At 38.0% G+C, this 26,128-nt stretch overlaps 3 protein-coding genes across 10 annotated transcripts in view; 2 read left to right on the forward strand and 1 right to left on the reverse strand.

The window, feature by feature from the left end:
- Positions 1-408: 408 nt before the first annotated feature.
- ssuh2rs1 (ssu-2 homolog, related sequence 1) lies at positions 409-10,894 on the reverse strand. Of its 3 annotated transcripts, XM_032576732.1 has the most exons (14): positions 10,782-10,894; positions 10,637-10,681; positions 10,484-10,551; positions 7,374-7,475; positions 6,446-6,521; positions 6,192-6,321; positions 6,007-6,067; positions 5,071-5,192; positions 4,470-4,532; positions 4,302-4,384; positions 4,110-4,202; positions 3,208-3,313; positions 1,558-1,665; positions 409-1,473 (listed from the first exon to the last, which is right to left on the reverse strand). In XM_032576732.1, the coding sequence occupies exons 2-14, from the start codon at positions 10,657-10,659 to the stop codon at positions 1,333-1,335; spliced, it is 1,176 nt and encodes a 391-aa protein (XP_032432623.1). In that variant the 5' UTR covers positions 10,660-10,681; positions 10,782-10,894; the 3' UTR covers positions 409-1,332. The 3 variants fall into 3 exon arrangements, with proteins under 3 accessions (XP_032432623.1, XP_032432614.1, XP_032432633.1); XM_032576723.1 differs by lacking the exons at positions 10,484-10,551; positions 10,637-10,681; positions 10,782-10,894 and adding exons at positions 8,095-8,162; positions 8,244-8,527; XM_032576742.1 differs by lacking the exons at positions 10,484-10,551; positions 10,637-10,681; positions 10,782-10,894 and adding exons at positions 7,712-8,162; positions 8,244-8,527.
- A 2,184-nt stretch (positions 10,895-13,078) lies between these two features.
- Positions 13,079-15,658, forward strand: rpl32 (ribosomal protein L32). The gene is made up of 4 exons (XM_032576754.1): positions 13,079-13,173; positions 13,787-13,887; positions 13,986-14,167; positions 15,491-15,658. The coding sequence occupies exons 2-4, from the start codon at positions 13,792-13,794 to the stop codon at positions 15,618-15,620; spliced, it is 408 nt and encodes a 135-aa protein (XP_032432645.1). The 5' UTR covers positions 13,079-13,173; positions 13,787-13,791; the 3' UTR covers positions 15,621-15,658.
- Positions 15,659-17,291: 1,633 nt separating this feature from the next.
- The window catches only part of LOC116728485 (glutamate receptor-interacting protein 2-like), a 37,420-nt gene continuing 28,583 nt past the window's right edge, over positions 17,292-26,128 (forward strand). For 2 of the 6 annotated variants that reach the window (XM_032576639.1, XM_032576656.1), the window contains exons 1-3: positions 17,310-17,833; positions 23,215-23,289; positions 25,519-25,657. In XM_032576639.1, coding sequence (XP_032432530.1) covers positions 17,644-17,833; positions 23,215-23,289; positions 25,519-25,657 — 404 coding nt within the window. In that variant the 5' untranslated portion in view covers positions 17,310-17,643. Of the gene's footprint in view, positions 17,834-19,271; positions 19,834-23,214; positions 23,290-25,518; positions 25,658-26,128 lie in introns of those variants that run through there. The other 4 variants (XM_032576681.1, XM_032576647.1, XM_032576663.1 and 1 more) reach the window with 4 other exon arrangements.

Below are 26,128 nucleotides of genomic sequence, written 5' to 3' on the forward strand. Positions count from 1 at the left end.
CTCCCAAACGGCTCTTTATTATCATTTGCAGCCCCATATTTCAGTACAACTTGGGAAATAGAAATGTTTTGCATGACAAATCCTTTTTACATTCAATGAAGCCTTATACTTTCTTAATATTATGTATTTGTTCTGCTACAAAAGTACACATTACTTTTGTACATTTTAATAAAAAAACAAATGAACAAAGCATTGCAAACAAATCTACCGAACAGAGCCGTAATAGTAACTTACTTTCTTTTTCATTCTCTCTCTCCACTTCTCATATGGTGTGCTGCTCGTTGCACTCCCGTGTTTGTAGACTTCCCCCACTTTATAATGACTAAGGGCTCTCAGTGAGGAGCCGGCTCTCATAGCCGAAACGTTCGCGACCGACCCATCTCTAATGACGACACAATTTTGCAAAAATAGCCTTTGTTTTAATGCAAGAATTTTAATAAAGCGTCACAGCATTTTCTTACAAATAGAATTTTCATGTTACATGAAATACATTGTTGTAAAATATATTTGCATAATGTTTAAATGAAATAAATCAATGCATTCAGAATACATGTGTCAGTGACTGTTAAGAGAATGGATATTAAATGTGAAGTATTTCATAAAGAGCCATCAAATTTCATAAATGCAAAGTAATGCACATTAAATCTTATCTCCAATAAAGTGGTGTCCTTTATTTATTTTACAACAAATAACACCACAAACAAAATTAGAAAATAATCTGTTAAATCTATCCAAACAACAAAACACAGACAACATAAATATTACCATGCAATATGCCCATGAATTTGTACTTTTCTGGGGTGGAAAAAAAGACAAGACAGATGCTTTCCCAGTCTTTAGTTTTTAAATTGTGTCAGTGCACTTCATAATGGTCTTTTTCTTAAATTGCCTTACTTTGTAATGTCAGCGCAGGTAGTTTCAAAACCTTTAAATTAGTAGATATCATTAAGCGTAATAGTGTCATCACACATTTGTATCAACTTAGCCTGAAATCAACATTAATACTGTCTTCTACATGGTGTGCAGAAAACAAAATGGTCCCTTTAAACTGGAAGCAAATATATTTTGTCAATTTCTAACAAAGACACAAAATTATGGACTTGTAAATTACCAGACAGTTTTCCAGATTGCCTAATTTCAACTTTGATAAACTTCGAGGAGGTGATGCAGCTGGTTCACAACTGCTGCCTCTGTTGATGCTTTTTCCAAATTATTTAGTTGACAACAGTAATTTAACTCCTTCAAAAATGTCTCTTCTTTGTTTTAAAAGGTTTTGCAAATAGTTGATTTCTGATATTTATTTATATAATCAGAATGTTACATTCATCTCAATTACATTACAGAGCAGCAGCAGGTAGCAGGATAGTCATTCGTATGAACTTTGAACTCATTTCCGTACACAAAGTAAACATATGTTTTTCCTTTCCATGTGTAGGTGACCTTCGTGACGGGGATCAATTCAATGGTTTGACGCTGCAGACAAAAAAACCCAAAAAACAATTGTGTACATTTTGTATGCTAACAAAAGCTCCATTATGTGATAACATCTTTAAATACCTGTTGTAGAATACGTGACGTCCGTAAGAACTTGCCCTGATGATCCCCAACAAGTCGCTGTGCAGCCTGCACCACTGTAGGGTCTGGGAAGCCCATGACTGGATACACCTGTAGAGGGTATTAAATAAATATTGTTGAAGTGGTGTCACTGTTTAAGGGGCATACACAGACATTTGTCAATGTAAGTGAAGAAAATGCATTCCGTTATCCACCAAGTGGTTTCCAACACTGTCACACAGGACGCACTCAATCTCGATGCGAGAAACAGTTTGACAACTTGTTTTTCACAGTCTTGGGACAAGTTGCTGCATGCAAAAGATACATGACTTACATGGCCTTAGCTCTAAAAGAGTATGTGTCTAATATTTAAAATTTTGTTAGCTTACCCTATGGACATAGGGTTACGATAAAAATAAATAGTGTACTGTGGTGTATATAGTGAAAACATATTTGCTCTGTCTTTTCTGCTTTTGCCTGTTAACAGACTTCCATGTTTTAGAGCAAACTAATGTTATCAGTCCAAAAAAAAAAATACAAAATGCACAACTGCTGCAAAGCATTTGTGTTTATTTTACATTGCTGTGAAGGCATTGTGACGCACCAATTAATGCAGAATAATTTTAATTTAGCCAGTTTGTAGGGTTTTTGAGGATTAGCAGTCTGTGTAAGGTCATGTCACAGAAACAATTGGAAATAAGTCTGGACTTTGACTAGGCCACTCTAAAACATCAATTTTCTTTTAGCCATTCAGAGGTAAATTTGTCAGCATGCTTTAGGTCACTTTTATTACCAATATGCTCTTGAGCTTAAGATTATGAACTGATAGTAAAACATTCTCCTTCAGGATTTTTTGCTAGTGACCAGGTTCTGAAGAAGAAGCCAGGTAACCCCCAAGTATTATGTCTAAACATAATACAACCTGTGTTGGTTGGTTGTAATTTCACATAGTCAGGTAGGTTTTGACTGATTTTTTTCCATCAATGAAATGGATAATAATTTAAAAGCAATGTTTTGTAATTAGTCAGTTAATATTTTTTCAAAAATACCATTTAACTTGTTGATCTGTAACATCAAATCAAAAAAGCATATATATATATATATATATATAAGATAAACTAACCACTACATGCTTTTCAACTTAACCATGTCAGTATTGCCATTTCCATCGAGTTAGTTATGTACATATGCGTGTAAGGAGGAAAGAGAAATAAAAAGGGAAATAGAGGGGACCTCCAGGAATAAATAAAATATATATATAAATAAATAAATTAAAAAATTATAGTAAACAAATGCCTGCGACAGACTGGCAACCTGTCCAGGGTGTACCCCGCCTCTCGCCCAGAACGTAGCTGGAGATAGGCACCAGCAACCCTCCCGACCCCATTAGGGACAAGGGTGAACAGAAAATGGATGGATGGATGGATAGTAAACAAATGCTAATAATGGTAGCTAATCTGGTGTAGAGGGAAAGTTAGTTTATCTTGAAAGCACAAACTAACTATTAATACGTTTTAATAGAACTCTAACAACATTCATCAATGAAAAGATTAATTTATATAACAACCAGGCAACAATTTCACCTCTTTCTAAGACCTAAATATATAATTTAGCCATATTTTTTACAAAAACAACATAAAAAGGAGAATTTACCAAGTACTGAGAATCCCTGAAGAGCTCCTTGCCTGACACTTGACTGAGGTTTGACACCTGAAGACCGCTCAATTGTTCAACAACATAATTGTCAGAGTTGTTTGTCCTGCAAGCAAAAACACAACTGATCATTTTACAGCATCTTCAGACACTGGAACCACCTCAGAAAACTCCTTTTAATATGGAGGAGCCTTCTGTTGGGCCCCATCACCATGGCTGAGCTTGGCCACCTTACAAAGATGCTTCTACATAGAATCTCATGCTTTTGGTTCTGATCCTTGTTCCTTTAATACAGGTGAGGGTTAGAAAAGAAATGGATCAGGAAATCAAGAGCTTTGGTAGATAAACATGTGTTAAGTTGCACAAAATTCAAGACCAAACTTTAGCTTTAAAAGAGAACAAACACAGCTTTTATTAACATTTGCAAATGGAGAAAACATACAAAGCTCACATCTCAGTGAGAATCGGATGAGTTCTGACTTGGGGCTGAACGTCCCCTCATTTACATAGGATACATCACACACTACTTAGTCACACCCCCTGGCTCAAGTGTCAGGTAAAAATCTATGCGTTACTTATCTGTAAGTTTCAGTCGAGCAGGGTTGCATACACATTCACAGCTCAACTTTAGGCGTTTCTCCAAAAAGCCTCTCTGCTGATTTCTAAACAGGTACTAGTAACTGAATTTCAACAAACTAGGCTTATCACCTTAGCCATGTTTCACATTTCTAACTGCTGAACACCCTGTTCTTCACTTATTTGAAGAGGGTCAGAAGAGCATATATCCTGTTGAGCTGCAACAGAGTGCAAACCTTTAATAAAAACATCATTAAGTGTACATTCAAATTTATTTAAACATTGCTACTAAATTTTTCCTTCACACATGGTTAACAATACTCTACCATTTCACAGTGAGGAGGATGAAGACCAAAAGTTGCTGTTTTCCATGACATGTGGTACATTGCTTTGATCCTTGCCCATGACAGTGTGCACAACTGAAACGAAAGATAAACTTTCTAAATGCAAATACAGTATTCAGCAGTGTTTTTTAAATATTCTCATTATCTTACTGTCATTAGGAATAAAATACATACTTTTCCCTCCCTCTTCCGCTGCAGTGGTGGCAACGATCACCTCCATGACGAAAACCAGATCCATTACACACCCAACATACTTTCTGTTGAAGAAAATAAAGGGAAGAAAGACACTTGATTTTATCACACCAACGAACTTCAAATATTTCCTGAGTAGAAAATACTTACATTACCACAGCCTGCACAGTCTTTGCAAGGTTTCCTCCCGCTTCCTAAACAATCATGGCAAGGCTAGAACAACAGAATAAATTACACACTTATTTGTCATTTAGAAACATACATCAGGTAGAGTAAAATCACCTGATTCTTTTGATAATTAGTGAAACATTGAGTCAATCAGAGAAATGCACATTTGTCTTTTAGATATTTATTTAGACTATCAGAGTAATGGCGAAATCCTCAGAGATCAGGCTAAAAAGAGAAGTAGGGAAGGAAGGAGAAGAAGAAGTTAAACTTAACACATGCAATACTCTTTAATATCTGCTTCAGTCACATACAAAGCGCCTCCGATCCAGCTCCCACATCTCAGGGAGTCTTTTTCTCAGGCTTCTTACAAAGAAAGAAGCCTGGGTTTTTCCCCTGAGCCAAAAACCAGTTCAAAGAAGTTTTGCTAAAGAAGAAAAAACCTCCCTGAAACCTTCGTTACCATAAGACTAGAATCCAAACTTAAAGAATTGCATAAAAATACATGTGTAATGACGTTTACAGAGAAAACAAAAATCACAAGAGCTAATTATTTTTCCCGTCATGCATCATTTGTATAGCTTACCTTCATAGATGAGGTGTAGGGAACCTTCATTTTCTGTTCGCCATCCACAAAAAAAGTGGGTGCTTTGGCAGGAATGTCCCACGGTCCTGGAGGGTGCTGAACATAGGCATCCACTGGCTGGCCTGATCAATATTAACCAATATAAATTGTCATATGGGTCAGAAAATTTAAAAAAAACCCAAAATAAACAGCACTAAGTACTTAATTAATAATCTGTAGACTTTTACACTTTTTAAACTAACATGACAGAATGTCATATTGTGACCTGCAAGAACCCACAGCAGAAATATGCTATGCTATGAAGACCAGTTTTTCTGGTCACTTGTTTTTTGATGTTCAAAAATAATAACTTCATATGCAATCTTTCAATTCCACAAATAAAGAAGCATATTGCACTTAATGTTTGCCATATTTTTTACACTTTCAGTCCAAATAACCTCCAATCAAGCCAAATGGCCAAACGATTACCTAAGGATCTAAAAAGTCACTGAGAGAGACTTCTATTTGACTACAAGTTGAAAAACATTTTATAACATCAATCGTTATCAAAAAAAAAAAACTATGTAGAAATAGATTGTTGGTCATTTTGGACATGAGAAAGGCGCAATTCATTTAACATGTTATGTTTTTTCTATGACTAATTAACTGAAACTAACGCTTTTAAATTCTAGATCTAGTTTTTATTGCATGTTGTTATGCCGTGATAATCTCTCACTGCTCCATGACAAGCATCTACACTATGCATTTACCACAGCTCAAATGGCAACATGTGGTTGACCAAGTGTGGTTGGGCAAAAAGGCTTCCTCCATGGTTCCTGTGTACATGAACCACTTTTGTGTTGTGTTTGTGTGGTGGTGGTGTAGGTGTACGCCGTTGGTCCAACTGTCACAGTCACCCTATTAATTTTTTTGAAGACATTAGCAGCAGAAACACACCGTTGTATGGCTCATGGCTCCACTCTGTAGACCTGGACTCGGTAAATGTTTCTAGGCGATACTGCAATAATAAAAAAAAAAAAAAGTAGTGAATGGAAGGAAAACTCTAATGAGCCACATCTGTTCACTTTTATTCAGTTCTCACAGCTTTTTGCAAAACATTTCTAAATCACAAAACCTCTTACCCTGTAAGTATTGAATGACTCCATGTTGATGATGACACCGTCCTTTGCAGGTGCAGAACTGTAGCAACATTTGCTGGAAGCATACAGGCTAAAGGCGTCCCTGGCAGTGTCTTCAGTTATAGACGGGATACTGCAAGCAAGAAGCAATAATATGCAACATGTCACACATACTGGAATATCTACAAATTAACTAACAGCTGTCTTAAATATCCTAAGCCATTGTATTAAAAGAAGGGGCATGGTGTCAGCATTACTTCCAGTGTGGTTGTTCAGGTCCAGGTGAAGGCTGGGGGACTGGTTGAGCAGGCATGGGAGGTGGAAGAAATCCACCTGTAACAAAAGTTAAAAGTCCTTTCAGCGAGGTTTCTTACTTTATTCAGGAAAAGAATATTTGATCTCAGATGTTATTGTCCAAAACCTCTTTTAAAGGAACAGTTTTTATCTAGGTTCTATTACTGTTTCTAAATCTCCAAAAGCGTTTGTGAATAAGTAGAAATGAATATTGTGAAATAATTGTGAAGCAACTCAGGAACCATTACTCTTCGTCTTGGATATAACTCGTTATACTTGGAGTATAACAACACTCCAAGTGTTGGATATAACACTCCAAGTTATATCCAAGACTTTTATTGCTGAATATATTTAATTACCAGTAAATTCAATAATCGGGTCACATTGTAGTTTAATAGACTGTCTGCAGATTGCTTATTTTTTATGAGTCACCACCAAAAAGGTAAACAGTAGAAAAAGCAGTAACATATCCTTTTTTAATTTTTTTTGTTGCAATTATTAATGTGTGAAATTGGCAGGATAAGCCTCAGTTCCTCCATGGTATCCGTCAAGAAAGGTTTGGACTGCTCCCTCCAGAGTACATACAGTTACAAACAGTTGCTACTGTCTTTATCTTATATTATTATAAGGTATTTTTATGTCAGAACTCCTCTCTGAAAAATCTGGAATTGAAGAAAGGTATTGGTAGATTTGTACCAGATGTAGATGTTCTTATAGTGTATAGTGACATTAAATTTCTTTAGACCTGGCACAAATTAAAAAAACATAAATCTTAATCATCTGTAATTAAACATATTGTGTTACTGTGTACATCTCTTGTTGTTTTTACTTTGAAACGCTTGTTTATGAATTACGAACAATGATTTAGTGGGTCTGTATATCTTACTGTACCTCCTCCGGCCACCGTCCCTTCATATCCAGGCATGTTGTCAAACATACCAGCCGGAGGAGCGCTGGGGCTTGCATGCTCCGCCACAGGTGGGGCAGACATTGCTAAATAAAAAAACAACAACAACCAGTCCAGTCAGAAACAGATGCAAACTTTGAAATACGATGTAAATTGTTGTTGTTTATTAAAATATATTTTTTATGTAATACAATTCAACACAACAACACAACAAAAGGGGAGTCTGCTGACCATGTAACCCAAGTCAGCAAGAGATATAGAACTTGAGATTTTCAAATGAATACATATTCCTTCATGTCAGCACTTAGACGCTGCGACTTACCGTGCCCTTCCGTCATGGTGTTCATTCAGATTTCCGAAACCCAAAGCCTGATTTACTTGAAGCTTCAGGGTTAATCTTAATCCCTCAGTCTGTAAATATGAGTGAGAAACTGCAAGCTCTGAAATTTCAGCAACTCCAAAGATATGGATTTGCTGACTCCATATTTCAGTCAAATGTCTGTAAGTATGAGTGAGAAACTCGAAGCTCTGAGATTTCAGCAACTCCAAAAACATGTTGCCGCCGCCCATCTCCAGATGTTACGTCACCGAAAGACCTAAGTTACTACTAAGTTAACTCACTCGTAAAGAAAAAAAGACCAACAACTTCAAAACTCGTCTTGTGCTCAGGGTGTAGTTGAAATACGGGTTTGTAGGAGGTCATACCTGCTGGCCACGCTGCTGCTGGTATGTAACCTGGGTTGGCAATGCCGTGATTTTGGTGCTGGCCGTGGCTGAAACGCGTAGCGGTAAAACGACAAGTTAAGCAACGGTTTTACTTTTGCTCTAAATCGAAAGCATGAAGCGACCCTCACCTCGTTAAACGCTGATAATCCATTTTGCGAAAGCGCGGTGACAACTGGATTTCTGACCGTTATTCTCTCTGGATTTCTTTTCCTGTTTCACGCAGCTGTATGCTTGCTGGTTCCCCTTCTTTAATCGCCTCTAACTATTGCTGCGGTAGTGACGGGACCTGATGTCCGGATGCTTCGCAATACAGAGAAAGTTTAGCAACGAGCGCCTTAATCCAGGATCCGGAGTTTTTTTGGGGGGTTTTTTGAGTGGAGCTTCAAGCGAGATGGAGATTTTAGGGTGGGATTTTTTTTTTTAAAGTTATTTTACTAATATATAGTTATTTTTAAGGATTTGTTTATGCTTTGGCAACTAGGTTTTTTCTTAAGAGGCAGAATAAAAAAGAAATTGAGTTTCATTTCAAAATAAAAGCATAGTTAAAATCGTATGAGAGGTTGGATATTTGTACGTATCCGCATGTTTGAAGTGATAAAATACAAAATAACAGGAGAAGAAAAAAAGTAAAACTGTTCTTTTTATTATTCGGTACATTCTGTGTATTGTGACGAGTCAATGTAATTCATATTCTAATACATTTTCTAACCAGAGTCCAGAGGGGGGGAAAAAAAAGTTATTTATTTTACAAAATAGAAATACATGGTTGGATCTGTCTGGATGATTTCCAGAATTCATCCAGAATGATTCTGGAAATTACGTGACTCCTTTCTGGCTAGTGTTTTTAGTAACAAAACATTGTTTGTTTCATTGTATCAATGTACTGTAATACTTTAATACGCTGTTTAACGAATTTAGTGAAGACCAGAGCCAAAGAGCCTCTTGTGGCTCCAGAACTGCAGTTTGCAGATCCCTGATAGCAGATGATAAGAGTATTTCTTAAATATCTGTGACAACTGTCTTGATACCTCCCTGGTTTCTCCAACAGACTTTTTCTATTTATAATGTCTCTTTATGTGAGAAGAGAAGAGTTAGTATGAGTCGCTTTATTTAAAATAAGTTATTTTAATTGAACCGAAACAAACACAACTGCACCACAACATCTATATGTTAAGGATGTTAAAGTCAAGCTAACACAACGGACTTACTGGTTATCACATTTCACAGGTCAGTAAAAGGTTTTAATTTAAAAATAAATTAAAACCTTTTACTGACCTGTGAAATGTGATAACCTTTAGACCTTGTATTCTAGTTGTCGTAGTGTTAACAAAGCACTGCGTTCCTTTTTCTTTTATATATGAGCGTACATTTAAGAGTTAGACAACTTGTCAGATAAAACCAGTGGTAGTCATCGTTCTCGAGTAGTTTTTTCTCTCTCTCTCTAGCAGGGATCTGCGGAGCGTATCGCTACGTTTCAAGGCTACTACTTGTAGGCTCATTTGCATACTGAATGCTGATTGGCTGTTTACTAGCGGAAGAGGGCCTGAGTCAGAGCTGTATGTCGGCTGCAAATATACAGAAGAAGATCGCAGCCTGCTCAGCGCGGTGCGGTGCGCAGCAGAACCTCTGTGAGATGTAACATTATTTGTGAGAGGTTTGATTTGAGGGGGGCAAGACATTCGTTTGAGTGGGAATTGTCCCCCATAGCCCTCGATTTACCAGCTTAACATGATATTGGCATGAATTAACTATAGTCATTAATGAGCTAACATTATGCACGTAATAGCATTACTCGATTTACACCGTTTGTTTGACAGAAAATTTGTACAAAGTTTTTTTGCATTTGACTGTGACACACCGTGCAGCGCTGCACGTTTCCAGCCGGTGTTATTGCACAAAAATAACAGGTGTGGCAAAAATGTACGCTCATGCTGTATTTGAAGACGTCTCAGACAAACATGATACCGCTTGTTAACAACAGATTAAACAGTTGTAACGACTGAAAAAGGTAAGGCGCACAGATACATCCATGTATTCTGTACAGGGAGGGCCACGACCAGTTCGACATGGACACTGGCCCTTATCTAACTGACTTGATCCAAATGAAGCTTCACGGGTTTATCTATCAGTAATACGTCCCGGAGCCGGAGCTGTAAACAAAAATTTTGATGCAACTGTTAATTTTGTCAGCCAGAACCATTATGTGAGCGGCCCGAAGATTGCTGAATTCTCAACAACGCAATAACGTGGCCACAAGAAAGCAGATGTGACGTCACCGGAAACGAAAGTTACGGCGACTTATTAAATTAATTAAAAAAGACAATACACCGAATGAAGTTGAAATTTAAGTTCGTAGCTCATAGCCTACCCGCTGCTCCTGCCGCGGCTGGCACGTAACCGGGATTGGCGATGCCATAATTCTTGTACTGCCCACCACTGAAATGAGAAAAGTGAAACTAAAATTTAAGCAACAGAGTACTGTAAAATAATAATAATAATAAAATAAACAAACAATACTTGCCTCATTATAGGCTGAGACTCCATCTTTCGGTTCTTCTTCCCGCAGCTGAAACAGGAAAAAATAAACCGCGTCCTAAGAGCTGTGACCTACTACCGATGAGGAAATGTCAGACAACTCATTGTCATGTGACAACAAAATGATTTACCTTTAATCACACCACAAGACCGTTTCCCACTGCTACCGCCCCTTAAGTCTGATACAAAAAGTGGAAGTTTTATTAAGGAAGTCTGTGAAGTGAAAAGGTACACAGAGTTACCAGCCTTCTCATCTGATCAGGAAGTGTGCACCAGTTTAACAAAAGTGGCAGACAGAAAGATACATCCTAAAGACATCCTTCTCTCAATGATTAACAAACAGTTTGTTCTGGTAGATAAAAGATATCATGCCAAATACATTTGGCGTGATATCCAAATGTATTGGATACATACGTACATTAGGGTAGGTAATTGCTGCCCTACCCTTAGTTTAGTTTCCTACATATGGTTTACAATTCGACAACAGGAAATTCCAGCAGCAGCTAAATTCAGTGTAGTGTCTCAGAGGTTTTTGTTTTTTTGTTTTTTTGTCCAGTGGTTTAGCCTGTGGGACAGCACATGGAAATTAAAAGTTACAAAATCAAAGCAATCTCCACATCTTCCTACAATGACTGAACCAGGGGCTTCTCAGCTAAAAGACATCAAACTCACAAAAGCAGAAAGAGCTGGAGCTCACCCACCGATCAGTTTTTAGCTGTAAACTGAAGACTAGAAAAGGTATGTCAGTTGCAACCAAGTCAAATTTTACATGACCCATTAGCATGATTCATTGTGTAATATTGCTGAATGCTAAGGGGCTGTTGTCTGCCTATGATGCCGAAATCGGTATCTGATCTGAAATTTATGATTCTGCCTAAATTAAAAGTTTTTGCTTTGTTATTCTTCAGGGAGTCTGGAAAACATTTGACCAGTTGTAGTTCAAAATCTTACATGTTTAGACTGCTCAGACATTCTGGATTGTATACTGAACAGAGATTTAAAAAAAACCCACACAGTTTAAAACAATTTTGTTAGTCAAAACAGACACAAAAAAACATTTTCAATAACAAATACTATAAATAATACCTTGAGATCTGTGGAAAAGTTGATATTTAGTGTTGTCAAAAATATTATTGGAATCCATAGTTTTGCTAAATTAAATACATATATTCTTACTTTGTATAGAATAGACTTTGTCAGGAGGTTGGGTTTTGCATTAAGTTGTGTGGTGCACTAGTGAAACATCACTTCCAAAGTTAAAATCTTGTTAACATTTAATAAAAATATAAAAATTAGCAAACTTGAAAGTCATGCATCTATAAATATAACCTTCTTGATACCTCACATACTCAAAGGTTCCCACCAATTATGTACCTTACAGCCATTGTTGACCAAAGCAAATAGCACTGACATAGACAGTTGTGTGCATGTTAATTTGCAATTAATATTTCACTTAATATTCAGATTTCTATTTCTTATTTTAATGCTCTGATTAGTGTTCTCCAGACAGGACATTATGTTCCCCTGAGAAAAGAGCAATGGATTGAACATCCAGAACGCTGGACATTATGGTGACACAAATAAAGAGAAGTAGAGAAAAAACAAGGGAATTTTTTCTTGTGTTGCAGGGAAGTTTTAATGGACTGTTAATGCCAAAATGAGAATGAATGAAACAGAAGTCAAAGAGAAAAACATAAATCAAAAAATAAAAGTAAGAATCTATTTAAAAACAACCACCGGTAATCAGATTTTATATCAACACCTCTGAGTCTTTCAGGTCTAACACTGGCTTACAGTTGTTCATTCTGCAGATAGGAGCCTACCACACAGGAACTAAAAATGGAACTGAAATGTCCACTGGATGACTCACACGTTTGCCTTCACAACCCAGACTGAGATTATTGTGTTAATTATGATAATCAGTGAGAAATTTATAATTTGACAATTTTAATTGACAAATTGACAATTGTCACTGTTGTCAATCTCAAAGTCTTGGCTGAATGTCTAACCGCCAATGGCTCACAGATATCACTTTACCAGATATTGATGAGCTGCTTTGGATCAGATGTTTTGACGGTAGGGGGATCAAAGCACGTCAGAGGACTGCCTCTCCTAGAGAGAGTAATGTGATGTAAAGCTAGTTGAGGTGCTGACTGGCTCAATCAAACATAACCCAATCCATGATAATGTACCCGAACAATCTGATGATTTTAGCAGATTAGCCAAAAATATAAAATTATCAGAGGTGAAACACACAATATGTTTGACCGGAATGTTGATTGTCATGTCTGAAGAAAAACATGACAGGCACTACTAAATACCTTGCTGCTAATTGCTGCCCTACCCTTAGTTTGGTTTCCTACATATGGTTTGAAAAATTATTTTAAAATGAAACGTCTATTTCAAAAGAGTTTACTGTTCTTCGCAGAAAAATACATCACCCATAAGGCATTGCCAGATTTGCGGAAGTCCTTTTCTTTCTTTCCGCCGTCGCCGAAGTCCCTTTTGGATTTAGACCGGCGGGTGAGTTGAGAGAATCTAACTTAATCCTCATTAAATTTGCCATCATCTTTTTAACTCGATGTTGATAATTTGTTATTGACCTCCATCATTTACAGGATGTATCATATTAGCAGTAGAATAATCGGTTTTGTGTTGAATTTGCCCATACGGAGTGAAGTGTTGCCGTTGAAGCGGCTGTCCGGCTAGCACCCAGCCAAGGCCAACTTGTAGCATGGTTTATAGACAACACTAACAATATCACCACATTTAAACACTGTCGATTAAGTATTGTTTTCTGTTCATCTCATGTATACAGAATTTTAAAGAAAAGCAGTGCGGCCTGCTACACAGCCGAGCAGTCCTTCGTAGTAGCTAGCATGCTAACGTAAATCAACACGTTTAATTTGACTCTTCCCTCCGCTGGGAACGCACACTTAATGTGATTGTGAACGCGTGTAGGTTCGTAGTTTGAAAGCATTTTGCGTTTATTATAATTTTATCCTTAGTGCTTCTTCGGTGTGTTGTTAGCACACCGGACAGTTAACGCTAATAGATGATTGTAAAAATATACTCCCAACACCTGTCCTGAGCTGACGGTTTTATTCTAACCTTGCTTTGAATTGTTTGTCCACAGTCATCATGGCAGCCCTCAGGCCCCTAACAAAACCCAAGATTGTCAAGAAGAGAACCAAGAAGTTCATTCGCCATCAATCTGATAGATATGTCAAGATTACGGTAAGTGTGGAAGGCAGATCTTTACACAATTTACAATTACCTCTCTTACTAAAGGCAAATTAGTGAGATATATTATTTGATTTTACTTCTGTTAACAGCAAAACTGGCGCAAGCCCAGAGGTATTGACAACAGGGTTCGCAGGAGGTTCAAGGGTCAGATGCTGATGCCCAACATTGGTTATGGTAGCAACAAGAAAACCAAGTTCATGCTGCCATCTGGGTTCAAGAAGTTCCTGGTGCACAATGTCAAGGAGCTGGAGGTTCTGATGATGAATAACAAGTAAGTTCATCCAGTTTACAAGCTTAGCTGAGAAATGGCAAATGTTGTGCTGGAATTTGTTTCCTAATATATCAAGATAAACTTAAAGTTTTTAATGTTTGTTTACAAACTTTATTAGGGCCTTTTCTACTAAGAGACAGATTTTTAAAGAATTTCTTGTAAGTTGAGGCGGTATGAGATGGTTGTGATGATTTTGGTAGAGGCATATATTGCAGGGAAGGCCCACCGTCACAGCAAAACTCAGATTATCATGTCTGAAATTTAATTTCTATCATTGCAGTGCTTTTATTATTCTTTCTTATGGTCTCATATTTTTTTCAACAAGTTTAAATCAGTTCTGTACTAATAATGTATTTGTGCTCTAAAATTTTTGGAAATGTTTGTCTTAATTGAAACAAGACCTTGTATTAGTAGCAAAAAAAAAAAAAAGAAAGCAAATCTAGGTTTATTTCAAACACAATGAAAATTCTTAGCTTAAGTCTTACTTTTTAAAGTGTTCTCACATTGGAGTTGTCTGTTAGGTTTGTAATGACCACAAACTTTGAGCAGTTTCCTTATGAGAAACAGGGAGAGTAAAAATAGATTTTCATTTATATATGAGAAGATAAAGTCGAGAACAAGTCACGTGTCTGAACTCATCCAGATGTTTGCTTGAGAAGGTTCATCCAGATGTGAAACTTCCTAATTTAGTTCCCATACCTGCATAGACAATGTTGGATTATATACATTGCATTCATATAGCATGAGTTCCTAATTCTATACGGATGCAATGTTTATTAATTGTTTGTAATGAAAGCATTGTCCAGCTCAAGATTGAGTCCCTAATTTAGTCACATTGTCTTTATTTCACTTAAGTAATACGCAATTTGAGAAATAATTAAAAATTGATATTTTAAAAGTCTAGTATTAAAATCCATATAGCTGACCTTTCTACTGATGATTGCTACATCTAGATATTCAAACTAGTTGAAAGCAAATGATTTAATAATTGTCCTGTAATAAGGTACTTCTTAAAATTTTGTTTTTATAATTTCCTTATTTATTTATTGTTGTAGTTCCCTAAGCCAGATATTAAAACATTGATAACCACTGTTTATTTGGAAGTTCTACAAATATCTGATTTGTCTCAATTTATGGCAACTCTTATTGTGGAGCAACATCAGAACACGGTGTTGAAATATTGTCCTGATATTAGCCATTTGGTTTTACCCCGTTTGTTCTTTGCTGAAAGTTTCTCATTAGTACTTCAGCAGTATATCTTGCTGAAATATTAGTCTTTATCTTGCACTGTAATCCTCAGTGGTGTGTTTTCTGCTCCTGTAGGACTCACTGTGCTGAGATTGCCCACAACGTCTCTTCCAAGAACAGGAAGCTGATTGTGGAGAGAGCAGCTCAGCTGGCAATCAAGATCACCAACCCCAATGCCAGGCTCAGGAGCGAGGAGAACGAATAAACTGGTTGTTCATAATAAACTCTTTAAAATCAAAATTGGCTTTTGGATCTGTTGCCTTATTTCTTCTACTGCAGGTCTGTTTCGTGGGTTTGCAAGGCAAACAAAGTTTTAAACTAAATTGTACACAGTCATTTTGAAAAGCTATTTTTTCAACTCACTCAGACTCGCTGAATTTTTGAACATTGGATGACAAGCACAAGCCAGTTCTGTGTGAATGTAAAAGCTAAGAACATAATGGCAAACAGAATAGTACTTTTTTACTATACCTGCACATAGTAAGAAAGTAAGTATCTTTTGTATATGTATGTGGCACAAGCTTTAAAGCTAAAAATGGTTTGCTTTGACACTTTGGGCATAGAGCGTGAATGGGTGAGTCAGGTTTAAACAGAAAGGGACTTCATGCTTGAGACTTCTAGCTTACCAAAATTAAAGTAATCATTTATGTTCTTTATTAAAAGGCATGGTCACCAAAATTACAAGAAATGAAATATTTTGATGGTACACTTTCTGAAATGTACCACAAAAATATTTAAGCTTTTTAACTATAATAGTTTTCATAGATTTCCTTGTACTGTGTAGTGTCAAGAAGCTTAAGTTTTTACAATAATTGGCCATCATAAATTGGTGCTCTCAATGCCTTTTAAAATTATATAGTAGGACATATTTTTCCTTATATAATTTTTTGAACCTATCAGTGTGTGAAATCACAAATGACACCTGACACAACCTTTAGTATCAATCTTTATTTTTAGGGCAACTGTCATAATAGTGCCAACACAGTGCTTTAAGTCAAATAAAACTGAGAAATGACAGCTACTGAGCTAAACAAGAAGCATCCTGGAAAGGGTAATTATTATACATGGGTGATGTTCTTTTAAGAAAAATCTGGTTAAAATAAAGGTAGTAAAATTTGGTTAAGTGTTACAATAAAAACCAAGATATTTTTGCTTTTAAAAGCGTCAATAGTCTCAGAAAATGTTAGTTTTCTCATCTCAGAGATACACTGGTGTTTTTAGCTCTTATTTATCAGAAGACATGAGGGATTTGGATTGTGATATAAAAACAGATCTGAGAAATTTCTGGGACTGAGACGAGTAATTTCAAAATCCATTAAAATAATTTAAAGATTCATTTTCAAACCTAAGGCTAGAAGTAGAGGCTTCATTGTGTCAGCATTAGTTCACCAAAATGTCAGACAAGCTGTAGTGACGGTACATTTGGAGGGTGAGGAAATCAAAACCATTCACCATGTATGCCTGTTTGCTACTTTGTTCTGTTTATTCTTTTACTCTCATTTGACTAGGGACATACAATTTTAGTCAAATGTAACTTAGGTAAATACAAAAGGCATTTTTCAAATTCCTTTTATTAGGAGAAGAAAAATGTTACCCAAACAAAACAATGCAACCTAAAAACAAAGTATTTTTTCTCTGTGCTATCTCAAACTCCTCATTTGGTGGAGAGAGGGATAAACAGTATGACTCTCGGAAAGTCCTTTGGTAGAAAAGTTATTGCCAAATGGCCGCAAAGGTCCACTGAATATCTCCAAGATTGAGGGTTGTTTGTGTCCTTGGATGACATGCATTGCAGAAATTTACCGTTAGATGACATTGCCCTGCATTTGCTCGCTCAGACTGCGCATTGTTTTACAAGGTAGAACGCTGAGTCCCTGCAGAGAAGGTTTCCATTGCATTCTGGCAGGCAAGCTGTGCCCCACAGCCGTGAACTCTCTGCCATCTGCTCCTGCAAAGCTGACATTGCCAGAGATGTAAAAACACAACATTTATTCCGCCGGTCGGCTTATAGCTGCTTAGGTTAGGAAGAAACAGACTCAGAAAGGCTGGGAGGGGGAAAAAAAACAGAGCGTTGCCCTGTTTGAGAACCTGCACCTGTTTGTGGAAGACTCACCTGACTGGACTGGATGTTCTCCAGAAAAGGAAAGAAGAGCACGTGAGCAACAGGGCAGGCACAGGCTGCAAACCGAGGAGTAGGACAAAATCCTGTTTTTGTTGTTTTTGTTTTGATGGGTCAGAAAATGAACATGTCAGCAAGGGCAGTGTTTGGAAAAGGGCACCTCACCCCCAAACAGCTTTTATTCGCCTTTCCTCAGACAGATTCCCTGAGGAAAGGCAGCCGGTGCACTGGAGGAAGGAGGAGGATGTTTTCTTTTTCACTCAGATGTCGACTGGGCATCATCAGAGGGAGAACCAAAGGTAAAACAGATGGGAAAGCTTTACCTGTAGAAAATTGCTGTTAAATCACCACGTAGATTTAACTATATGTTGTGTGTATTTTTATAGATATTAATCAAAAATGGGTGAAATTTCTTTGCATGATTGTAATCTGGAATTTACAACTTTAAATATTAGAAGGTTGTTTTTGAATTTCAGGTCATTTTTTATCCTGCGGCTTCCTTCTGCAGCTGGAGCTGACCACCATAAGATGGCAGTGTGGTTGGTTTGATCAGGAGAAACCAGAGATTGCATCAATCTTAACTAGAGCATCAATTCAAAGTAAAAACGTTGACTAATTTGGGATAAATTATGCTGCAGTATATTTTCACGTCAGGTTTTTCTCCTACTATATGATTAAGTTTAATCATCTTCCTCTTTGTGAATCATTGCTTTTTGTTCTTAGAGGATTTTTCTTTTGTTTTGTCCAACACTGTTTCATCTCACATTTCTTATTATCCTGCAGGAAATTAATTAGTTTCGCTCAAAAAGCCTACACTCATACCCACTGTAAATGGGGTATTAAGGACAACAGTCTCTAAGGAAATTGTCTACGCTGATGTGTCCTGTGTCCACTGGAACGTCTGAGAATTCTGCTGCTAGTTCTTTGTGATCACTTTCAAAATCTGTTAAAGAAAAAAAAAAAACAGGGAAAAAAGTGGGAGGATGTATTTCCTCAGTGCACAATCTGAATTTGTTGGTGTTGCATCTTGTGTTTTCATCTAAAATCTCGGTAAGGACAGCACTTTGTCTTCACTGAACCAAAAAAATGAGGCAGAGGAGGTTCAGAGGGGTCGCCTGTGGGGGTCAGGAAGCAGCAGGCGCTGGGACATGTGTGCATGACAAACGACCCCATCTGTGTTTGGGTTCAGAAGCATCACTGGGTCAAGACTTACGAAGAGGTCATCTAAACCTTCTCTCAATGTGGATGCTTTTGAATTTTACAAAGTTGCTCAGGTTCAAGTGTTGTATCTCTTCTCTGTTAGACATGATTTATTTATTTTCCCATGACTGCAATGTGAATCTATCACCAGTGTGGCGGCTGCGCTGTACTTTAAATCAGTCTCTACTGCAAGGCATGCAGGCAGCTGTTCGGCACAGGAATTTTGCATATGCATGTGTGTGTGAGAGAGAGAGAGAGGGTGAGAGAGACACACACCAGGACTGTGAAGATGCACGCTCTATAATGTAGGTACAGGATCTATGTGAGAAAAACGTGACACAGAGTCTGACTGTGAATGTGCAGGTGGTGTTAATTGTGCCGACAGTTCGGTGTTGTGGTGTGTGCGCCACTGTGTCGTGTCTAATCTCAGTGTGTGAACTGTGCATGTGTGAGAGGGTGGAATTCAGGACTTGGTGGGATAAAGTGTGAGTTTGTGCGTGTCTGTGTGCAGAGGAGGAAAGGGGAAGGGGGGAGTGACTATCGTGTGTGGCTGCCTCACTGAGCCCCTCTGGCAGAGAGGAAGAGAGGATGAGCAACCGCTGAGCAAGAGAGAGAGAGGGAGAGAGAGAGAAGGGTTATGTGTGTGAGCTCATGTGAGTGTGTGAGCAGGGCATGAGAAAAATCTCTGCCAAACCCACGAACCATTTGTAAGAATAGCTGGAAAAACGGGGCCACAGCGAGATGCCAAGAATAGGGCACAAGTCATTCCTCTCCCTGCTATGGCTTTTCACAAAGATCTCAGCTGATCTCAGAGGTTCCACTAGTAAGGACTGCAAAGGATTCATCCTGCAAGTTTAAAAAGAAGGAGACTGGGACTCTGTTTGGAGGGACAGCATTAACTTATCTTTTAACAAGCAGCATGGTTGAAGAAAATGTTGGAAGTGGAGAAGCAGAGATGTATTCCGTGTCTCATGTGAGCGCCTGAGACCTGGTCTCTCAGGTGAAACCTCAACTCTTTACACACTAAGGTGAAGATCAGCTTCCAGAGGAGCTGCAGCCATGCTGTGTGGTCTGAGGAGGGACACCAAGAACAGCATTGGTAAGAGGACCCCACTTTGATCTTTAGGGTCTGTAGGAGGTCACTGATCTATGTTTCGTGAATGAGTGTTCCTCTGCGTCCATCCGCCCCGCTACAATGCCTGGTCAGTGACTTTGATAGACTGGAACAGATTTAGATGTGAGAGGACGGGGCCACCAGCTCAGCATAACATCTTACTATGTGTAATTAGAGCAGAAATAGCAACATAAACCAGATATGGGGCCGCCCACTTTTAAAAATAAAGTTTTACATCTGAAAAAAGGATTATGATTTCGGTGTCATGTCTGGCTTCATATTTAAGCCTCATTCCTGTTAGATATGAGACGGATGTCACGCAGTGCCCTTATTCAAACGAGAAGTTAATTAGCTCTATTTATTTATAAAGGAGGGGTCATGCTTCTGCTCAGCCTCTAATTATATAAGCATAACTCGGTTCGGCTACAGACTGGCAGACAGATCAGTGCGTTATGCATTGTTGTTGGGGTTGTGTGTAATCGACCCTGGCTGTTGGGGTGAGTGGTGGTTATTTTAAGCTGGAGGAGGATTGCTGGCCGACAGCTTGATGGTATAGTAACGTTCGGTCACGTGCAACTCCATCGGCTCAGTGCAACCCAGAGCTAATGCTGCCTTTTGACAGAGAGGACAGCTGCTGGACTGTTAGGGCTCCAGGGAGCCTGCATGGTTACTCTGCTTTTGCCTTGCCTAAAGTGTTTGGGATGTGTCATTCGGTGTGTGCGTGCGTGTGTTCAAATCAACTGGGCGCACTGTTCGAACAAAGGATGTGGGAAAAGTGAAATACCATCACGGATGTGTGTGTTCTCTACATCACCATGAAATGTGAATGCAGTGGAGATATTTTTGTGGTTGAGGGCTGAGTCATGCAGCTGCTTCAGCGGCTAACGTTTTTTTTTTTTTTTCACTACTTCTAGTCTCACTCAGCTGCCCGAAGGCTTCAGATCACTGAAGGTATGATGAAGGATCCATACCTCTCGGCTGTCTGAAGGTTTCAGCTTCAGCTGGACAGATGCAGACAGTCACTTTAGGCAGAGATAAAGGAGTGGACCTGATGTCCTCTGGCCCCTCTTTCCTAGGATTCAGGTTTGGCTGATGGACACAGAGAAGGGCTAGAAACACCCATAGTTTAGTTGATGTGGCATTTACCTTTTTAAACTGATGAACTCAGATTTAATGTGTATTCTTTAAAAAATGAGTTGTTTCTGACCTCTTGGTTAGGCGACTGTGCTTCAACCTTGAATGTTACTCATGAAATAGTGCCCTCCAAAGGTATTCACACCCTGGATCACATTACTACTACGACAAAATGTTTTTGTTTTTTTTACAGAATTTTGCATTAAAGACTAAAACAAAGCAAAACTATTGCTTTGAAGTCAAAGGTAAAGTACGAAAAGTAGGAAAGATAGAAATCAGAAAGGTTCTAAGTTCAGATTGAATGGAAAGTGTCCGTGACCATCAGATTTCAAATCTTTTCACAGTTTCTTAATTGGATTTTAGTTGGGACTCCAGTACACGCTCCGAGCTAAATCATCCTTTGTATCTATGGCAATGTGTTAAAATTGGTCATCCTGCTGGAAGGTGAACCTTTGCCCTGGTCTCAGTCTGTTGCAGCCAAACAGGTTTTCTTCTATTTAGCTCAACTCATCTTTACATAAACCCAGAGCATCATGCCTGTCTCATCGGGATTAAAACATCCCCACAGGGTGAGACGGCCGCCGTCACTGTTTTTATTATTATTTTTTGTTTGTTTTTGAATTTTTTATTTAGTGGAGATGGTGTGTTAAGGGTTTATGTGCACAGTTAGTTTTCTACCACATAAAGCATATTACACATTTGCCAACTGATCAATTTTGGCCTCTTCTGAGAAGAGCAGTATTTTTCCACATGTTTGTGGCATGCCATCTACATAGTTCAAACTTTAAAAATGGCCTTTTATGACTTTCTTGCCATGCAGTTATAAGGGCCAGATTAGTGGAGTGCAATACTAATAACTGTAGTTCCCTGCAGTTCCTCCAAAATTACAGTCAGCCTCATAGCTTCTTCTCTAGAGCAGTGTTTCCCAACCCTGGTCCTCAAGGTACACTGCCCTGCATGTTTTAGGTATTTCCTTGCTTCAGTCCAGCTGATTTCAATTGATGACTGATTAACAGATGTTTGTTGAACTGCAATCAGTTGCGTCAGGCACATTAAAGCAGGGAAACCTCTAAAACATGTAGGACAGTGTGCCTTGAGGACCCGGGTTGGGAAACACTGCTCTAGAGTAACATGCAGTCTGCAATCGTGCCATACTCTTTCTATTTTCAGATGAAGTGTTCAAAGATCGGGTTCTTCTATTAGAACCTAACCCTGCTTTAACCTTTTCTACAACTTTATTCCTGTCTTCTATGTTCCTTGGTTTTTCTAGGAGAACTTCATAGAAAAGCTGTATTTAAACTGAGATTAAATCACACATGGATTTGCGAATTAGAGGATTTCTGATGTTAGTTGCTTCCTCTTGATTTTCTTCAGGGGTATCAATGGGAATAAGAAACCAGTGAACACAAAATTCTTGAATTGAGTGTAAAAATATGTTGAATACCATTTTCAACATATTTTCCCTTTCATTGAACAATTATGCACAGCTTTGTGTCAGTTAATGGATGAAATGTGACAAAATCTGGAAAAGGCTTATAGGGATATTAAGACTTTAGCAAGACACTGTAAGTTATGAAAAAGGTTGTGTTTTAAACCTTTGACAGCATTGTAACTTGTGCTTACAGTCATTTGTTCCCTCTTTAAAATAAAAATCTGTCTAGGCTTTTCTTCATGTGTGCAGAGTGATGTTTAATCCCTATGCTGGACACCTGAAAAGGTCGTCCATAGTGGACAGGATTACAACAGCGCCAAGTCAGTTTCCTCAGCAGCGTGACTGCTAATATTCATTTCTGTGTTCAGGCTCAGATGGCTGGGGACTGACTCTGCTAATTTGTGAACCTTGTCAGAAATGGGCCCCAGTATGTGTGAGAAGTGAACAAAAATCTGTTTCTCTGCTGAACAGATTGAACATTTTGCTGCTTTCCGTAGCAGCTGCTGTGAATGACATGCAAATGATCATTTTCTCCCCATCCAAAATCAGTCCATTAACTGCGTGCTGTTTCCATGCCCAAGTGGTTGCATACTTCAGCTCTTCTGCAGATGTATTCTTTTTTTGAATGAATGCCTTTAAAGGCTTTTTTTTTTGTCTGAATCACTGTTGCAGTACTTTAACTCAGGTTAAAGTTCAGAACACTAAGGTGTAGGTTTCTGTCAGGAATAGGCAGTCATGCGTATTTGTCTTTCTGCTGCAGTCTTTGTATAACCTCCTACACCTCTCTGCTGTCTCCTCAGATGAAGGACCATACTCCAAGGGGAGCAAAGAGACAACTGACCAATCGCATTCCTCCCGGGGGCGAAGCCTTTCAGGTACATTACAGTCAAACCTTTACTTTGTTTCATGTGCTGTCTGAGTCACAACCCTCTTGGGTTATCAAGAGGATAAAATTGCATGCAGTCTTTGTTGAATTTTGAATTATGTCCCTCCAGTGGTTTGCTTTGTCTTTTGATGCTATAAATGCTTAGATAAGTTGAAAAAAATGCACTTGTGGCATACCTGTCATGGTACTAAACTGCTGTTGGCATGATGGGCAAAGCAGAGATTTACCAGCACAGCACAAAGTGGACCTCAAGACAGAATGAGTTCTCTCGTGACACAATGAAAACACACATCAATTACAATTGTATTCCTTTTTCTTTCTTAAAAAAAAAAAAAAAAAATCAATGTAATAATAAAATTGGGCTTTAAAACTGACTTTAAATCATTACTAAAATAGGTCAACCCTGTTTACTTAATAAACTGTCAATGTTAAATAAATTGTCAAGCTCTTGGAGATCTCAAATTAAGTAACCAAAACATAAGCTGAAACACAGCATGCTGCAATACATAAAAACTAAAGGCAAAATGTTAAAGCAGAACGTAAAATCCTAATAAGCTCAATATTGTACTGCTTTCAGGAAAACGTTTTATGCAATGATTTAAAGTATGTCTCTTATTTATGATGTAACACATGTTCCGTAATGGGTGATTTGTCTAAATGTGTCTGAATTTTACACTTTGCAATACCTCGGATCCTTTCTCTTTAAGAAATTTTGTTCTTTTCCTTGAAAACTAAACCAAATCCTGATCTTTCCATCATAACCTGATAGCTGGGCTTTTGTTTTTAGCTCAAAGTGACAAAGAGCATTATGTTCAGGAATATCTGTCTTGGTCTCACTTACGAAAACAACATTGTCAATGAAATCATCTGGTTTGTTCAAATAGTACTACATATTAAACTATGCTGCATTCTTTTTTGTAAAAAAGTAAGGGTTTTTGCTGCAACTTCTCCAAATAAGTCATACTTGTTCAGTATCCTCTACTCGTATTGACATGAACTTAACATTTAACATGTTATACAGTATGTGGAGTTTTACTTGTATAGTGGATTGCAAAAAAAAACCTCATACAGTTTAAAATGTTACCATTTTCAAACTTTAAATCCATAACTGATGATGTATTTTATTGGGATTTTATTTAATAGAACAAAGCAAAGTAAAGCATAGTTGTGAAGTGGAATAAAAATGATACCTGGTTTCAAATATTTTCCACAAAGAAAAAATATGAGAAGTGTGACATGCTTCACACACGTCTGGAACTGAAATAAGATGGTGATGATGTTTGTAACAGAGTCTGATAATAAAAAAATATTCAGAACTTTTTGCAACTCACAGAACATAGTGCAACTTCAAACCTCTTGGTGTCCTGCCAGTTTTAGAAGATCCCCTGGTCCAGTAATGGATTCTAGTAATTGAATTGTTTCTTCAGAACTGTCAATCATACAGTCATTTAGACCAGGTGCATCCAAGCAGGCAAACATCCAAAAAATTGCAGGACATCCGCTCTCGAGGACTGGAGTTACCGACCTCGACCTGTGGTTTTATTCATCATCTGAAAATGATAGTGGCAGCATCATGCTATGAGATTACTGTTTTTTCAGTAGACAAAGAAGCTGGTAAAAGTTGACAGATAGATGGATGGAGAATGTGGTATGTATGCATACACTACTTTCTATATAAATGGGTACCATAATAACTTCTGTAAGGTTATTGCTCTTCCTTTCTTGGTGTGATGTTAAAACATCCCTTTTGCTCCAAATCAACAAACTATGAAAACCTTTGGCTTTACAGCTTTGCTCACACCCAGTGTGTTAAACCAATCCTGAGTACTTGGGTAGTAGCACCTTGTGATTATTATTCAAACAAAATTCAAACAAAATCTGCAAGACAGTAGTTTTACAAGTAATTGTTTTTCTTAACGAACTATGGACATACATGTCATGTTAGTGTTCACCTACTTTTGTATTTATGTGTCTTTTAAAATTTTCTTAAGCTCCCTAGTTTCCTTCAGATTTCCACACAAAGATTCTCTTTGCGATGCGAAGAAACAAAGAGAAGAGAAAGTAGCTGGAACAACTGTTCCCCGTGGTTGTATCTTAGAAAACATTTTCCGAAAGATTCAGAAAAAAAAAAGCCGTTCCATGCCTCACAGACAGGGCAGCTCTGTCAAGCAGAGGCTAATTCTTTCTGTGGGTTTGTGCCTGCGTCTGTATCTGTCAGCAGAGGAGTATCGAGGAGTGACCACGGTGGAGCTGATGAAAAGGGAAGGCAGCAGCCTTGGCCTCACCATCTCCGGAGGCTCTGATAAAGATGGCAAGCCCAGAGTGTCAAACCTACGGCCAGGTGGGCTGGCTGCCAGGTGAGATCTGTGCTCTGTGATGTGCTCTGAGCCTGGCAACGCCACCAAACTGGTCAGGCATCCAGCTCTGCACGCAAATGTTTTAAAAGCTAATAGTTGTGTCTAGATTGTTGTTATTCAGAATGTTTTATTAGCCGCCTTCTTATGTACTAAGACAAAGCTGATATTCATTTGTCAAGTACCATGACACCATAAGACATTTTACAAAGTAGTTAAATCATTAATAAAGTACAACTAAGTTCTTTCAATGCTAAAACAGCAGATGTTAGCCAGAGGGAACTTTTTAAATAAAACCTTATTGTTCAGATGGTAATGAGATATTTTTCCCCAGTAGCTAGATAAGCAACTGATTTTCTGTGAACACAAAACAGAAAGATATTAAGATCTGATGTTTTCCAAATGTCATCAAGGCCAACAATACGGCCATGTACTTCCATGAACTGAAGTCTTGTATTTTCACAAATATTCTTG

The sequence above is a fragment of the Xiphophorus hellerii genome, chromosome 1, assembly GCF_003331165.1.
Source record: "Xiphophorus hellerii strain 12219 chromosome 1, Xiphophorus_hellerii-4.1, whole genome shotgun sequence".
NCBI lineage: Eukaryota > Metazoa > Chordata > Actinopteri > Cyprinodontiformes > Poeciliidae > Xiphophorus > Xiphophorus hellerii.

What these genes read in the sequence shown, in the direction of transcription:
- ssuh2rs1 (XM_032576732.1), bottom strand. Translation starts at nt 10,659, where the DNA reads ATGGAGTCTCAGCCTATAATGAG. An exon ending in ACTGTGCAGGCTGTGGTAAT is followed by an intron (nt 4,385 to 4,469) that starts GTAAGTATTTTC and finishes TTTCTTCAACAG; the next exon opens with AAAGTATGTTGGGTGTGTAA. An exon ending in AGCGGAAGAGGGAGGGAAAA is followed by an intron (nt 4,203 to 4,301) that starts GTATGTATTTTA and finishes CTTTCGTTTCAG; the next exon opens with TTGTGCACACTGTCATGGGC.
- rpl32 (XM_032576754.1), top strand. Translation starts at nt 13,792, where the DNA reads ATGGCAGCCCTCAGGCCCCTAACAAAACCCAAGATTGTCAAGAAGAGA. An exon ending in ATAGATATGTCAAGATTACG is followed by an intron (nt 13,888 to 13,985) that starts GTAAGTGTGGAA and finishes TTCTGTTAACAG; the next exon opens with CAAAACTGGCGCAAGCCCAG. An exon ending in GTTCTGATGATGAATAACAA is followed by an intron (nt 14,168 to 15,490) that starts GTAAGTTCATCC and finishes CTGCTCCTGTAG; the next exon opens with GACTCACTGTGCTGAGATTG.